This window comes from Vicia villosa, linkage group LG5, assembly GCF_029867415.1.
Source record: "Vicia villosa cultivar HV-30 ecotype Madison, WI linkage group LG5, Vvil1.0, whole genome shotgun sequence".
Classification (NCBI taxonomy): domain Eukaryota; kingdom Viridiplantae; phylum Streptophyta; class Magnoliopsida; order Fabales; family Fabaceae; genus Vicia; species Vicia villosa.
Window position 1 is genome coordinate 116,433,176 of NC_081184.1, and position 18,022 is coordinate 116,451,197.

General features: G+C 33.8%; 1 protein-coding gene across 1 annotated transcript; it reads right to left on the bottom strand.

Moving 5' to 3' along the window:
- Positions 1–15,380: 15,380 nt before the first annotated feature.
- On the bottom strand, positions 15,381–17,738 carry LOC131605222 (uncharacterized). Its single transcript, XM_058877605.1, has 4 exons — positions 17,551–17,738; positions 16,720–17,194; positions 15,783–16,205; positions 15,381–15,650 (listed from the first exon to the last, which is right to left on the bottom strand). The coding sequence occupies exons 1-4, from the start codon at positions 17,736–17,738 to the stop codon at positions 15,381–15,383; spliced, it is 1,356 nt and encodes a 451-aa protein (XP_058733588.1).
- Positions 17,739–18,022: the final 284 nt, after the last annotated feature.

Here is an 18,022-nt window from a genome sequence, read left to right on the forward strand (position 1 = left end):
ATCTACATGACTTGTTAAAAAACACAGACATAATAAATAACTAATATTTACTGTACGCGAGCAAAATTACCGATAACCCTGAAAATCATTTAATGCACAGAAAAATAAATATTTGACTGGCACACAAAATATTATCTGAATAATTAAGCAACAGTATGACAAATAGTACAACATTTAATACTGACAGTACAAATATTACATACTATAATGAACAGTACGACGAGTAAACGGTACATTTAAGAAAATAAGAGATACGGCAAACTTTAAGAATGACGATTAATAACCCATGCTACAAACAATAACATGTAGATGATTGGGAGTGTCAACATCCCAGGTCCACATTTTTCCGGGCTATGTAGACAGAAGAAAGACCTGATTACCACCACGATGGTGATGATCATAAGAAAACACGTCTCTATCCGCTTCGCCATTTTTGCCGGGGAAGAAGAGAGAATGAATATGAAGTAGAAATTTGAGAGACGAGTTAGAATTTGATGTGAGATTTTATGGAAAAAATGAGAGGTATTTATAGAATGAAAAGAAGGATAGAGACGTTGGGGAATGAAGTGATTCCGTACAAAAGAAAAATTTGAGTGGAAGTAAGATTTGAAAGAAAGTGCATGATAGTGTTGGAAAAAAAAGAGATGTATAGAATAAAGTTAGGATTTGATTTTTGAAAAAGAGATTTGAAAAGAGATTTTGAAAATAACGGAATATAGTACAAAAGTTAGTGAGAAACAAAAAAATTAGTAATAATTTACTTGTTACCAATACAGTCTGAATCCCGGACTCTGCGCCTGCAAAAGATTTATCTTTGTACCAATTGCGTCAGTACTACTTATCTGTAAATAAATATCAAATAAATAGCGTGTGTGAAGTAATAAACAGTAACTGGCGTTTGCGTAAGAATAAATTCAACAGCGAGCCAAAATACTGTATAAGAAAAATTCTAAAAACTAAGTATTTCATATGTCAGGATATTTATGAAATAAAAATCCATGATTATATGAAACTCCTAATTTTTTAAATTGGAGTTTTCTTGAAAAAAGATGCGGGCAAATTTTGGGGTATAACAGGGGTCTGATCCTAACCACCTTCCAGACCAAAAAGGAATGCGGTCTCCCTTACCAAGTTTCCAGTGAATTAGCTTTATAATACCTGCTGCATCCCAATCGACGTTGTCGGAATTTAACTTTAAGAGATCTCTCCACCACAAAGATTCTTTCTTCGATTTCCTATTCCCTTCGTCAAAGACCAATCTTCTAAGCATTGAGTCGTAACGTTGTTGCAATAACTTGTGCCATAAGGAATGTTCCTCCGATAGGCATCGCCAAATCCACTTGCCCAGCAAAGCAGCGTTGAACAGTTCTAAGTCCTTGATTCCCAAGCCACCATCTATTTTAGCTTTGCAAACGTCGTTCCAATTAATCCAAGAGATTCCCCCTTTATCCGCCGATCCATTCCATAGGAAATTCCTTTGTATACTAGTTAGATCATGGATGATTTTGGCCGGAACTTTGAAGAAAGATAAGTAGTAAACTGGAATGTTAGCTAGAACAGAATTGATCAAAGTTATCCTTCCTCCCATCGAAAGAAATCTCCCCTTCCAAGCTGACAATTTCTTCCTCACGCCATTAACCACCGGTTTCCAGAAATTCAGTCTTCTATGATTCCCTCCAACCACAATACCCAAGAATTTGAAAGGGATCTTGTCAAACTTACAGCAAAAGAATTGTGAAGCTGCCTCCAAGAAATGATCTTCTAAACCGATGTCGTAAACCTTGCTCTTAGCCATATTAATTCTCAGACCCGATACCATTTGAAAACCACGCAGAATAGACTTGAGAGTCCATAGATTGGCCCAAGAAGCTTCACCTACAATTATCGTATCGTCTGCGAACTGCAGCAAGCTAAAATTGACATTATTACAAAAGGAAAATTCTTTGAACAAACCTGATCCCACCGCCCGTCGCATGATTGCTGACAGTCCTTCCGCTGCTAGCGCAAAGAGAAAAGGGGATAGCGGGTCTCCCTGGCGCAGAGACCTCTTGACACAATAAAGTCCTTTGTGGGACTGCCGTTAACTAGAATAGACATGCTGCTAGAAAAAACCCCACCCTCCATCCACTGAAGCCATCTTGGTCCAAACCCAACAATTCTTAGCAAACTACGTAAATAGTTCCAGTCAACACAGTCGAAAGCTTGCGAGAAATCCACCTTAAACAGAAAACAGACCTTCTTTTCTCTTTTAGCACAGTCGAGAATTTCATTAGTCACAAGAATACCATCCATAATTTGACGGCCCGGAATGAAGGCAGTTTGATTGCAAGAAATGATTTTCCCCATAACTCCTCTCAATCTCGCAGCCAAGATTAAGGATAAGGTCTTGTAAAAACAACCAATGAGGCAAATGGGGCGAAATTCTTCAATTTTTGAGGATTTTCCACCTTTGGTATAAGCGCAATGAAGGACGCAGTCATGGCTTTTGGCAATTTTGCAAGACGATGGAACTCTTGAATGAAGGCCACAAAATCTTCTCCAACAATGCTCCAACAACGCTTGATAAACGAGAGATTGAAACCGTCGGGCCCAGGGCTTTTATTTCCTTCACACGCAAAGATGGCTGCCTTAATTTCTTCTCTAGAGAATTGCTCTTCTAAGCTGCAACAATCGTCCTCGGAAAGCTTGTTGAATGCCAGGTTATGGATGTGAGGCCTGCCGCCCCCAACAGAACTAAAACGCTTACAGAAATGCTCCCTAATAACCTCTTTGATCTGATTGACGTTTTCAACAACACCACTACCCGTGTGTAGAGAGATCACTGAATTCCTGCGGTTTCTTGCCTTGAGAGAAGCATGAAAGAACTTTGTATTGAGATCACCCTCCTGAATCCACTTTTGTCTAGACTTTTGTTTCAACATACTTTTGTAGAGATGGAGAAGCGGAGGGTGGCGGTTGAAGGCATTTGGCAAAATTTACACCTCAATTAACTTTATTAATGTATTGAAAATAATGTACAGAGTAATAATTAAATGACATAATTAAAAAAATAACAATCATTTCTACATTAAATAATGAGAATGACATTCATTTTAAAACATTTTTTTAAACGAAAGCCATTATAAGACGAATGGAGTATTTTATAAAAATACATCATAAATAAGTTTTATTATAGTTTAAACGAGAGAGAAATAATTGTTATAATAAACCATATGATTAAGTTATAAAAGACTTGTATCATCTCTTCCAAGAAATCTTTAGATGTGATTTCTATGATAAATAAATGTATGTACAATAGTAAGAAAAATTGATATGGTTGTTGAATTATGATAAAATATTGTACTTGATCTGAGTACAATATTTGTAGACCATGTTAGTGATGTATTAGGTAAATACTTTTTGTCTAAAAATCTATAAAAATTGTGTTGCGTCTAACCTAACTATTGAGTTAGGTATAGCTCTGGTCTCCCTTTGGAGAGATCAGTTCTTTATCCTATATGTTTAACAACACGTAGTCAAGCCTTGACTTAGTAATGGGAGTAATGGGTGAGTCATCTCTTCAATGTAAGACTTGTGGTTATTCAGTCAGCTTTAACTATGAAAGTCCTCTAAGATATTGGAACATACTCAATGATTCATCCTATTTAAGTTAAGGGATGTGGATGACTCGTTTGACATGTAATCGACCTCACATGCCTCTTTTTAATACACTTGGTCTCAACTACGAGATGTTGGGTTAATGAGTTGAATCCACTAACACTTTTTGGTTATTGATTATAACGTAAAGGTCCACAGTACCTCAAGTAAAGGCATGTAAGAATGAATTAGGTTAAGTAAACATATAGCAGTAGACAATCTCTCAAATACAAGGCTTGTAAAAGCGAAGTGGTTTAAGAAAAATCATGGCGGTCTATAGTCTCTTGAGAACGAGGCATAAAAGGGGAGATGTGTCTGAGGAAGAAGACATAATAGTGTAGATTTCCTCAAGAAAGAGGCCTATAAGGGACAAAGTGTTTGAGGGAGAGCACATTACAATTCAAAGTCCTTCATAGGGGCGTGCAAGGTTCAGAGTGGTTGAAATATAGGGACATATTCTTAATCATTCGTCTTTAACCTAGTATTTGAGGCATATATATCACATTTAACTTATATAATTATGAGGATATCGAGGTCAAAATTTCAGTGTGGCGTGTATGACCATGTTTTAGCCGAGAAAGTGGTTAACTGCCACTAAGATGGTAGCATGAGGCGATTTAAAAAACATGTTAATCCTTGAGGTGAACATTTCAGTCACACCTCACCTTACCTCGATCCACTGAGCAATGGTGGTCAACTCATCAAAGAAGATGCAGTATGACCCAATAAGTTTAATATTATGACTTGATGTGTACATGGCCTTGCCTACTCTTAGTTAAGCCCCCCCCCCCCCCCCCCCCCCCCGCGCATTTCACATAACCTAGAGTGAGTAGGTCAAGGTGTGTTTTTTATCAAGTGGGATTGGGGTGATTATAGTTCATGATGGTTTGTAGTCCCTAAAGCACGAGTCATGTAGTGGCGAAGTGATTAAGGAAGCACATAACATTGAGAGGTGTTTCACAACATAAGATTAGCTTAATAATTTCAACATAAACCCTGAATATTGATCTAATATAGGTGATTTAATTTGTTGATCATGACTGATAATTTTACCCTTCTTGACGTTTTGTTGAATGCATCATAACTCGACAAGTTCATTCAAATTGTTTTTATAGGGATAACACACTTATTCGATTAATACATCTCAACTCAACGAGTTTCTTTTATGATTTCATATATGAGACAAAATTATCAACTATCTCATTATTCTAACAACCATGTTTTCATTCTTATTAAAAAACAAGTGAACTTATCTCACCCTTATTATTGAAAATTAACGAGTTCAAATTGAAGATTGACGACTTTATCTCTTCCTTCAAATTGTTTATAGGAGTTTGGGTAATTTTGAACGAAACCATTTGCTTTTCATTGATTTGTTGTTGGCGATATGAATACATATTACGTTGGAGGGAGATTTCCCATGTAGGGTTTAATATGATATGTTTCTTGTAAGGCGTAACAATATCCCATAGGGTGCAATAATACTGCAAAGTCATGTGTGTTCAATTTCTAGTGCTTCAAAGATGAGTTTTATTAGCTCGTACTCGATACCATTGGGATTTTGAAATATGCTTGTCTTGAAAATATATCATACATGAAGAACAACAATACAACGTACTATGGAAAATCCCTTCCAACAAAGTTAAGTTGTGCTTAACCGGTAAGCCATCAGAACAAGCAGCATATATAGTGACAATATGACTTTTTTACCATTCTGCCACATTTTTGAAATTTATATACCATAATGCCCCACTTTGAAACAAAATTGCTAGAATACCACACATGCAGGGAGCGCTCGTCCATCCATTGGCCGAGTGACTTGTTAAGTCGGTTAATAGAATACCCGACTTAACAAGTGTAAAATTTCATATAATTTTTAAATTTCAAACTGTAACAGAATTTATTAAGTCGGTTAAAAGGTGAACCAACTTAAAAAGTGAAAAAAAAACTAACTTAAGAAGTTGCTCAGCCAATGGATGACCGAGCACTCCCTGCTTGTGTGGCATTATGATAATTCTATTTTATTGTGTGACATTATGGTATATAAATTTCAAATATATGGCAGGATGGTAAAAAAAGTCTGACAATACCGAATCGTGTGATTTTGAGCTTGCAAATTGCTAATAACGGTAAGGTAGGGATTAGGTCGTGCAACCCGGTTGTGAAAACCAATCCTAACGATTTGTGCCATATAGTTTGAATTGTCGTCCACCAATACATGAAAACCACAATTAAGAAATACAAAATAAAAATCTCAATTAAGAAATACAAAATAAAAATCTCTCAAAATGTAGAGAAGAAATATCATATGCATCAATAATAAAAGACTTATCAAGTAACCTTTCTATTATTTTCCCCTTGATTTATGACGAAGTCCTTTTTCTTTTGGAGTTCTATGGTGAATATGGCCAAAACAATGTCTATCCTTGTCACCGGTTATGTGATTATTATAGTACTAAATGGGCTTCTCTAAAATGGTTGTTTCAATGTGGAAGTATCGCATATTTTTCAAGAGGCGAATGGTTGTGCGAATGCCCTTGCTCTTGAAGGAAAGAAGTTGAGCTCGGATCTTATCATTTTTAAGGAGGCTCCAGATTGGATGAAGAGTTTGTTAGATAGGGATCTCTCTGGGGATTCTGTTGCTAGGCTAGTGCCTATTTAGTTTTTTCTGTTTCTGGGCTTAGGCCCTCCTTTGTACCAAAAAAAAAATGGTTGTTTCAAGGAAATTTCTTATTGAAAAGAGATTATACAGATTTATTCTATTCTAAGTTCACTAGTACAAAAATAACAATAAAATTTTAAAATTTACACTTGATATTCTAAAAACGGATGTAAGTAAAAAACGTGATGGCAATTTTGTAAATAAAATTTGATTTTAAGTATTAACATGTGACAAATTACACTTTATTTATTAAAAACTTATTTATTTTTTATTTTTATTAAAATAGGGTGTAACATAGAATATATTTACACCCGATTTTTATTAAAAAATGGTGTAATATAGAATGTATTTACACCCGCTTTTAAACGAGTATAAATTTGTTAGACATTTCTCATCCGGTGAATATACATCCGATTTTTATTTAAAAAAACGGGTGTAAATTTAATAAAAAACGGATGTAAATTAACTTTTTTTGTACCAGTGGCCTTAGGATTTACTTTGGAATTAGTTTTTAAAAGCTTTTAGAGGGGAATTTTTTTAAAGGATTGCGTCAATATTTTAAAATGTATTTGATATTTTAAAAAAAATTAAAAACAATATATTATTTTATCTTTTATGCAGAACTTGGTTTTTGAATAAATATCAAACTACATCACAAAATCCGCAGGTAATTCCGCAGGAACTTGTGGATTTTATTTTTAGGGTTAAATATGTTTTTGATCCCTCTAAATATAGCGGTTTTCAACTTTAGTCCCTATAAATATTTTCTTCAAAGAATGATCCTCTTAAAAATTTTAATTTTAACTTTTGGTCCCTCATGGCAAAATCGTAGCTAAAACGGTATCTAATTTCGTCGTTAAATAAAAAATTGTCGTTAAAACCGTCGTTAAAACCGTCTCTAATTTGTAAAAAACCGTCGCTAAATTGCAAGAGGGACCAAAAGTTAAAATTAAAATTTTTAGGAGGACCATTCTTTGAAGAAAATATTTAGAGGGACTAAAGTTGAAAACCGCTATATTTAGAGGGACCAACAACTTATTTAACCCTTATTTTAATTATATTTTAATTTTTTTGAATTAAAAAATAATGTAAAATATTTTTCTTTTAAAATAAAATGTTTTTTAAAAACATGTAATGGATTTAAATGTTTTCTGTAAATAATAGTATTTTTTAAAATTTAATAAATAGTAATTTTTTAAAATGTTTTTGTTGCAAGAATTTCTAAAATTTTAAAAATGAAATAATGTAATATTGTTAAGTGATAGAAATTTCAATTTAAATATGTTTGTCTCTCTATATGATGATCCTAAATTCTCGATATCTTGACAGTGGAGAGTGAAGAATATGATGCAGAAATATGTTTTTGCTTGGGCATTTGGTGATAGACTCCTTAAGCAATATGTTGTTGTTGATCTAGAAATTCATGTGTGTTTCTAATACACATTCATTTCTTGAATATTTCTTAAATCATCTCAAATTTTTTCTGTATATGGTTCTTGATAGTATATAATAACGGTTCACAGCTATTGAAAAGCATCCTATTCCTATCAATAAATCTAAGAGAGAAATTTTGTTTCGCATGAGAAGAAAAAATTCGAATAAAGTTTGGAGTTCTATGTTTGCCACTATTTTTGGGACGATTTCATGACCAGATCAAACAAGTGCTCAGATAGTCACATCTATAAAACACTTTTCATTTTCGTATTTGCTTACCTTTGAACTAGAGTTTCTGTTTTAACCTAATCAAATCTGACACAGACCTTATTATTTTAAGTGTCTTCGCCGATTAATTGAAGAAAGAAATACAATGCACAAACTAAACTGACTAAAATACATCTCGACAATAGTTGCACTTGCAATAAGGACTATTTGCTAGTAAGAAACTTGAGAAATCCATGGTTGAGAGATAAACTCGTTGTACCATATAAAAGTGTATATTTTGTGCGATGGTAAGTTAATATTTGGATACAAATATAGGTGCTCTTCATTCTTCTCTTTTTTATCTGTGCGACGATTTGAATTTCAGTTATTATGATGGAATTCCAGGTGTTAAATGTTGTACTTAGGCTTGCATGGATCATGGATGCAATCTGTTTTAGGCATTAAGGATGCTCCTTTCCTTCTTAGAACTACTTTGACTGCTATTGTAGCTTGTTTGGAGATTCTTCGCCGCGGCATTTGGATTTGCTGCTAAGCATTTTTTGAGTGGGCCAGTTTTGAAATCAATTTTGGAGAATGAGGGGTTGAAATGTTGACCAAGCCTTGAGTTAGAAAAGGGGATGAATTGTTTTCATTAATTTCTGTATTTTTATTCATGTATTTAATTTTTTAATGTTTGTTTTGAAAAGTCACCATTTAAGTTAAAGGTCACCATTAATTAGAAATTATTATTGGTTTTATCATAATTGGTAGTTCATGGTTCATACGTGATATTTTCTCCCAACTTGCATTATATTCTATTCATTTATTTTTATTTTTCTTGTAATTATTAATTCGGTTAATTCATGCTTATTAACTTTTTAAAGTAGAGTAAGTTGTTTATTTAGATCTTAATTAGGATAAATTAGTCTTATTTTATCAATTAAATTTAATTAATTTTTTTTAATTCAAAATTTATTACCTGCGAAATTACCTGCGGATTTAGCTGCGTAATTTAGTTTGTGCAGGTTTACCTGCGGATTTTATTTCCTGCGACTTTATCTGCAGATTTACTATTACCCGCGAATATTTTATCTGAGGACCAGAAACGGCAAAAAAAAAAACCCAGGAAATGGATTTCCTACGGATTTTTAACTTCAATCCGCAGCAAAATAGAATATTTCTAGTAATGTGTGCATTAAACTGTGCCTCTTTTCAACAGCAACCAACCTTGTGCTATTTATAGATCATATAAATCACTTTTAAACATTTAACACTAAAAGCTAGGCTTGACATAAATTTCACTTCATATAAACATTTAATTTACTTAGCAAATATTGAATAACTGTTTCAAACTTCTCTGCGAACTCTTGATAATAACTATCAAAATGTGTCGTCGACATTATCTCTGTTTGACATTCAAATTTTAGAGAATTCACTAAGTTCTAAAAATTCTTTGTGACTGTCGACTACCATCTTTGTTGATACGCAATTCTAGTCGACTATCCTTCTCAAGATTTTGAACATGTTTCCAGGTGATCTTAATATTGTGGATTTGTTCTTGTAATTCTTCCAAACCATAATTGTCACTTCAATTGACTCTCTAGTCAATGTTCCAACGATGTTGGATAATTAATGCTGCAAGATACTTGACATCAATACCTCTAAACACTTGGTTTAATTCCTAAACACTTAATTATTGTCTCGTGTAACCCTGAATGTTCTTTCACTGTGACATTTTTCGTTGACTTTTCTTTTAGCTGAAAATCCTAATGAAACACTATCCCAAACAAATTTTGAAAGGAAACGTTTTTAAAGTAACTTAATTCAAACCATATTTTTTCTTGCGTTTTTCTATCATTTACTATTTTTTAAATATATATATATATATATATATATATATATATATATATATATATATATATATATATATATATATATATATATATATATATATATATATATATATATATATATATATATATATAGGCATATAAAAGGGATATTTTTACTTCAAGAATAAGTTATTAAAACTTACTTCACGTCTTAACCATTAATTTTTTTCAATCTAATGGTTAAAAATAATATGAATAATTTTCTCTCTCCAAGTTTAATTATTTATTATTTTCAACCATTAAATTAAAAAGAATTAATGACTAAGATGTGGAGTAAGTTTTATTAACTTATTCTTCGAGTAAGAATATCCCTCCTCATATATATATATATATATATATATATATATATATATATATATATATATATATATATATATATATATATATATATATATATATATATATATATATATATATATATATATATATATATATATATATATAATTTTGTGGAACTTAAAATCTCTAAGTTCTATATTACTCTCAATTGTTCTTTTGAAACATATTTCTTTTAGAGAAATATTTCAAATTCTGGTGACAACAATTTTGTCCTACAAAATATTGTAGAATCAGTATCCATCCCTAAGTTTCCATAGGGTCTAATTTTTATTTAAATTGAGATCAAGTTTATAATTGTTTTAAAATAATCAAATTTTTAAATTTTAATATCAAACTAAATAATATTTTCTCATAATTCTCAATATAACCATGTTTTAAACAAAACTAAATAAGTTAAAGAGGAGACATCAATTGAATTACCATCTCTTATATTTTTTTTTAATTTTTTGCACTAACTGTATATTTGGTGTTATCGACAAATTTATCTGTAAATTTTAAGTTTTTTACTTTTACGTAATTTTGCAGAAAGATCCATAAATTAAAAAATAAAGTTGATTAGTTTGATAATTTGTGATGTAATTATATTGAGAATTATGAAAAAAAAGTTGATTAGTTTGATATTAAAACTTAAAAATTTAATTTTTTACATAAAAATTTAAAATTCAAATAATAAACATTACAACTCAAATAATCCTAAATACAAAATAAAAAGTCCTTTAGATCATATTAAATATGGCATATCTACGACTAATTAAGATGGGAGTGATTATGAGTAACACTACTAGAAATACATTTATTTCCGACGGATTTGAGCTAAAAATCGGCAGGAAAACTATTTTATGCGATTTTTCTTAGGGGTGTTCGCGGGCCGGTTTGGTTCGGTTTTGAGAAAATCCGATACCCAAACCGATTAAAATTAAATGGATTGGTTTGGATTGGATTTGCAAATTTTTGCGATAAAGCTCCAATCGAACCGAACCGAGAAACAACGGGTTGGTTTGGATTGGATTGATCGGGTAGATAAAACATGAAAAAAATTAGAAAAAAGTAACTTATTTACTGAAATTAATTTTTTATAATAATATAAAAAAATATAGTATTAATAGTGTTCAATTGTAAATACTAGACTAATAATTTTTCCTTAATAGATTCAAAAATATCTAACAAAAAAATATTTAATATAAAGGCTTTTGAATCTATAGCTAGTCACTTGAGTTAGTATGGTAATGAATGAGTTTTATAGTTCTATGCTCAGTTACCACATTATAGTAATAATTTTCTAATAACAAATTGAAATAGCATAACTTGTCCACATACGACATTTTACTTTTTTTCTTCTCTTCTTCTCAAAGTTGAATGCTTGGTAGAAATTTTTATGATAATTAATTATGATTGGTTTGGGTTGGACTTGCGGGTAAAAAATTGAAAATCCGATGCCCGAACCAATTGTCATTGAATTTTATTGGTTTGGTTCGGTTCTTGCCCGAACTGAAAAATGTCCAACCCAAACACAATGGTTTGGTTCGGATTCTGATTTGGTTCGGATTTAACTGAACCAATAAACACCCCTAATTTTTCCTGCTGTTTTTCGTCCTCAGCAAAAACCTTTATGGGTAACGTAAATCCGTAGAAAACTTTTCTGCAGATTCTTTATTGTAGTTTGGTTTTATTAAAGTTAGAATTCTATAGTAAAATTGCAAAAAGATTTTCTGCAAATTTATTTATGGATACTTAGGATTTTGTTCGAATTCTACAGTAGAATCCGCAAATATTTCTGCAAATTTTTTTGCAAAATGGTGATCCACAGGAGAATTTATTTTATTCTATATAATTGTAGAAAAATCTGCAGTATACCTACAAAATATTTTCTGCAAGAAATTTGTATTTCTAATAGTGTAACAATAATTGTAGATAAAATAATTTCTTGAAAGAGTGGTAGAGATATATCTTAATTATCTTAAATCCAGTCATATCAAACATGATATGATATTAATAGTTAATTATCTTAAGTGTTAACCATCACTATTATCTTAAGTTGATTTCGAAAAAGCATACGACCGGGTCAGCTGGGAGTATCTTAGAGGGGTCATGAAGAGGATGGGCTTCGGAAACCGTTGGATGCTTTGGATGAATGCCACTGTTTTCACTAGTTCGATGTCAGTCCTAGTCAACGGCAGCGCGACGCTCGAATTTAAGGCTAGTAGGGGACTTCGCCAAGGTGATCCTCTATCGCCCTTCTTGTTTGTTTTGGCTGCTGAAGGCCTCAACAGGATTGTGCAGAAAGCGTGTTCCGTAGGGGAATTTGAAGGTTTTAAGGTGGGAAGAGGTTGTGAAGTTAGTATTCTACAGTTCGCCGACGACACTCTATTACTAGGGCCTGCTTCTTGGAAACAGATTTGGACTTTAAAGGCAATGCTCCGTGCTTTTGAAGTCGCTTCCGGTCTAGCTGTGAATTATAATAAATGTCGTCTGATAGGAATCAATCTCTTCGACCGTTTCTTGGAAGCTGCTGCCAGCTTTCTCTCATGCAGGATCGATGATAGCTCTTTCAATTTTCTCGGGATTCCGATTGGCTACAACCCGGGGCTTCGCGAAACTTGGACTCCTCTACTGCGGAAGCTCAAAGCTAAATTGGGAAATTGGAAAAATAGATTTCTAAGCTTAGGAGGCAGAATAACTTTGTTGAAGTCTGTTTTATCAAGCATCTCTATTTTCCAATTGTCTTTTTATCGGGCTCCGAAGATCGTTCTTAGGGACATTCAGAGAATTCAATCCAGTTTTCTGTGGGGAGAAAAGGATGGAAAGAGAAAAGTTCACTGGGTGGGGTGGGAGAGGATCTGCAAATCTTACGGGGACGGAGGCCTGGGGGTGAAGAAAGTGGACACTTTCAACACATCGCTTATGCTTAAATGGGTGTGGAGAATTTTGAAGGGAGAAAACTCGCTGTGGATGAAGCTGCTGGAAGCTAAGTACGGAAATATTAGGTGGGAAGTCACCGCTGGTCCCTCAGTCAGGATTTCGCGCTTAAACTCGGTTTGGTGGAACAATTTAATAAAACTTGAGTCTTCGCTTCCGACGACGGTGTTGGCAGACAAATTGAGGTATGTTCTTGGGGATGGAAATTTAATCTTGTTTTGGGATTCTATCTGGCAGGGAGATGTTTCTTTCAGAGCATCTTTCCATGATCTTTATGTTATTAGTAAGAAGAAAAAGGCGAAGGTAGGCGATATGGGAGAGTGGATTGGAAATACTTGGGCCTGGGGCGATCTGGGATGCGAGGTCCAGCATTCGGAAGGGGCAGTCGGGGGGCTGTTGCAGCAGCAGCTTATTTCAATTCTTTCGATCCTTGGCCCTGTGTCGCCGGACAGGAATCGCACCGATTCTTTGTCTTGGATTTATGATGTGGATAGGGGTTACACTTCGAAGTCTGGTTACGACCTTTTGATCAGTAGAGGAATACCGGAATGGGAGGAGGATGACAAAGCCAACACCTTCGCGGATTTGTGGTCCACGGATATCCCCTTCACTGTTAGAGCTTTCATCTGGAGGTGTTTCCTCAACAGAGCCCCTACAAAAGATCAGCTTCTTTCTCGCGGTATTTCTATCCTTAATGATGACTATAATTGCATTTTCTGTTCGGAGAATCAGGAATCTGTTTGCCATCTTTTGTTTAGTTGTTCTGTATCGACTCTGATTTGGAAAAACATGGTGGAATGGACCGGTTTGGATCTGATTTCAGACCCTTGTATCTGGAGGAATTTTCTGGTTTGGGGTAACGGCGTTAGGAGGTACGGCATAAGCAGGAGGAAGACGGGAATGATTTGGGCAGCGGTGGTTTGGGAAATTTGGAAGCTACGGAACAAAATCATCTTCAACGGAGGAATTTGCAACATTAACGATCTCTCGTGGAATATTAAACTGTCGGCGTGGAAGTGGTTGTCCATCGGTAAAATTGCGAACACCAAGTGTAATTTCTACGAGTTTAGTAGAAATCCGCTCCTTTACTTTAAGTAGATTTCACTTGGTTTGTAATTTTCCTTCTTTTTCGTTGGCCTCTTTCTCTTTTGTAAGCGGGTTTTGAGTACCCCTAGTACTCTTTTTCAATGAAGTCCTTGCTTATAAAAAATTGTATGGTCTTAAGAAATATAATGGGATGATTTTCTTATTTGTCTTTAAAAATATGACGGGTGCCTTAAAGATATTGTTTAATTAGTGTGTGATATTTTTCATCCTCGGAGTTTCATTTTTGTTAAATAATCAACGCACGTTAGCAAAAGACAAAAATGTGATACCAAGTTTGACACGCAAGTTTTGAGTAAGTAAACAATGTTCATAAATTTGGTATAGATTTTCTCGATCATTGAAAAATTTTAATTTATTATTTATCTATAAAAAAGTTTGTAATTTCATCATTGAATTCGTCAGCAATTCGTATTTAAATTTTAAATAAAAATTATTTTCAATTGAGCTCCCAAACTTGTAAATAATTTGCATATATTAATTTTTTTTTATATAAACATAAGAATAGACCCAAAATAACATATTCGATTGAATACATAATTCTAAAGATTAATTAAAAGTTCATGGATAATCTATATCAAAACTGGAATGGAATGATTTTAGTGGACATGGAAAGGAGCAGCCTAAAGGCTTTGGGAGGTTTTAACACCCCATAATATACATGGCACCCAAAAAATAGTGAAGTTACGAAAATGACCCTTAAAAATATCGGAAGTTATAGAATTTACCATTTAATATTGAAAATTTCATGGTTTTACCGGAAATTTTGAATAATTTACCAAGAGTTACTGTAAAAGATGGCGCTTACCAGAAATTTGAAATTTACCATGAGTTACTGTAAAAGATGGCGTTTACCGGAAATTTGAAATTTACGGTACCGGAAATTTGAAATTTCCGGTAAGTATGTTTAAGAATTAAACCACAATTTACGGTAGCGGAAATTTCAAATTTCCAATAAGTTGAAAAAATCGGAAACTTCGAAATTTCTGATAATACTGAACCAATTTTTTCCTTCCAATTTCTCATGTTTTCTTTGTTATTCTACTACATGTATGAATAATGATTTTAAAAACAAAACTAACCGTCTCTTAATTTATCAAGTGTCATACAAACGATACACAATAAAAAAAATACAATCAGGAACGACACAATTCCTCCCAATGCCTGAAACGACCCGCATAAGCCGATTCTCATGCTTTTGCATCATCACTACAATTCTGTCTCCAACGAAGAATGACGCGAGGCAATGGGCAATCAGGTTTCAACTTGATCTGTACCCAATGATTATTGTTCATAAAACCAATAGCAATAATCGTATGCCGACTTGTGTACATGGGTGGAGCAAGGATAAGTGACAAAAATGTGTTGTTCAAACTCATGGAAAGGGAAACAAAAACGACACTATATCCATTTATCCATATCATGTCCACCCAAGTGAGTTCCCTGTAACGTTTTCCTAACTTCAGACACAGTATCATAGAATAATCTGGAAAACAAGTCAGCATTCTGATGGATATGAGAATCTAATTGCCTCCGAACCAAACGCCATGAATTTTCCTCCCATCCTAATGAAGCTGAAACACAACGAAAACCACAGTTCCATTATCGTCGACATTAATTATGTCTTCGATGTAAGGATGAAAGAAAGCAGGAAATTGTGGCAAGAACTCAACTCGTGAAGATATCACAGTAGGTTGCCTAACAATCGAAATGGTTGAAGATTGAGTTCCATTCGGTTTTGAACACGACCTCTTTGAAGTATGACTCCCCTGCGAAGCCAGAGGATATTCCCACTGGCTAGGATCACGGTGCACATCACTCTCCCCACTCTTTTTACTTTTTTTAGCTCCCCTTTTTGGCTTGTACTTCACTGGTGGTGGACACATCGGAGTTATTGATGGATATATTAGATCACGCACTTTTTTCTTCAACATCCTCTGACCAACAACATCCAAACTCTTGAAATATCTCTTCAACTCTTCACACTCATCTTCTAAATTCCAATTACCCTCTTCCTAACTGACATCATTTTCTACAATGTGCAATTTCGTCCAAAAAAACATGAATTGTTTCCAAAGGTATATGGGTGCCTAATATCTGGAAACCGACAAGCTGACATGCACACGGTAACCCATGTTTTGTTTTAATGTAACACCCACACCTCTCCTTGCTTGAACCAACAAATTTCACTCTTTCAAGTTCCTTCCCAATGAGCTATATGCATTGTCTTGAGACAAAACTGTTCAACTTGGAATAGAAAGGTGTGTTATACTGATGCTCTATGTTGACAATACTTTTTTAAATGACGCTTTTATGGAACCTAGCTGCAACTTCAACATTGTATTCACAACAACTCAACTTTGGCACAAATCACCACGACTCGAAATCAACAAGTTTTTAAGTCTCCAATATGCACACTCGACCCTATAATGCATAACCATAAATTTGATTATTATCCATAAATATCTTTAATAAATACACTAAAAAAATATGATACCTGATAGTCGTTGTGTTCCCTAAGTGGGTGACTTTGTTAGTCCATGCAGCAACAAACCTTTCCTTATATGGTACTAGCCATGTTTCATTAACATACTTCACAAATGCCAGAATATCACCACAAACACTTTGGAAGTGTTTTAAGTGTACATCATATTCATCTTCTGTGTTTGAATACATGATGTTGTTCCATTGATCCTTGACATGTTCTTGTCTTTCCAATTTCACATACTCTTTGCACTTCATGCTCACGTTCTTGGAAATATGGAACATACATAACAGATGTGTTGCCTTTGGAAACACCGAATAAATGGCATTCATTAATGCAATTTCCCGGTCCTTCACCACAACATCAAGAAGAAATTTGTCCGAGGTAAACAACTCTTTCAGTTTCTCCAGCATCCATGTGAAGTTATCTTCCCTTTCATGTTCCAAGTAAGCAAACGTAACTGAAAAGGTCAACTTTATTGATGTAACACCAATAATCTCTAATAGTGGTATCCAGTACCTACACGATTAAAACGTATGTAAGATAACCAGATAAATCAACATATGTTTGTATGAGAGAAGTTTAGTTCTTACCTATTTGTCTTGTATGTACAATAAAAAATTAACACGAGAGGAAACATGTGCAGCAACTTCACAGAGTCAAGATGTGTCTAGAAGATATCAGCCATCATTTCAGAACTCTCTCTGTTTCTAGTCCAACACATGTATTTCTCTTGATGTATAAGGTTCAATAACATTTATATTTCTGTCATTGTACCTCTCTTGCTCGATTTGTATGTTTCTCTAGCTCTATATACCTGGGTAATAGTAGTGAGGTTTTCAGGATCTTTATCTTTCAATGCTGAAATGATGTACCTTGGTGCCATATTATACTTGGTCATGTCATTCACAAACTTCTTTTCATCATCTTTTAGACGTCCCAATATGTCATGACCTTCCAATCCCCCATATAATCTATAAGTATGCATCGCGTATCTAACCATCACCTTCCAACTTGCACCGCTTGGAACAGATCGCAGCCTAAAGGGACATTTAATCCTCATAGTATAGATACCATCACTGGTCTTCGCATTTTTTTTTGTAATTTCTACCTCTCTCACATCCCATTATCAGTTTATCCTTCCTCCCTCGACTTCCATTAGCATAATCAGAACGGATGATAACAACGACAATACCATGCTTTTTACCAACCTCTCACGCCCATTCTAAAACTTTATCTTTTGATTGAAAAATCTATCATTTACAACAAAATGTAATTAGTAAACGTCAAAAAATTAGGAATAAGGTCGAAAACTGAATACAGATGTGCAAAATAGATAGGAAACAT

Coding starts and splice junctions, on each gene's coding strand:
- LOC131605222 (XM_058877605.1), bottom strand. CDS start 17,738: ATGAGGATTAAATGTCCCTTTAGGCTGCGATCTGTTCCAAGCGGTGCA. Junction 17,195..17,550: donor AAGTATAATATGGCACCAAG/GTACATCATTTC, acceptor TTAATCGTGTAG/GTACTGGATACCACTATTAG. Junction 16,206..16,719: donor TTGCTGCATGGACTAACAAA/GTCACCCACTTA, acceptor GATGTCAGTTAG/GAAGAGGGTAATTGGAATTT.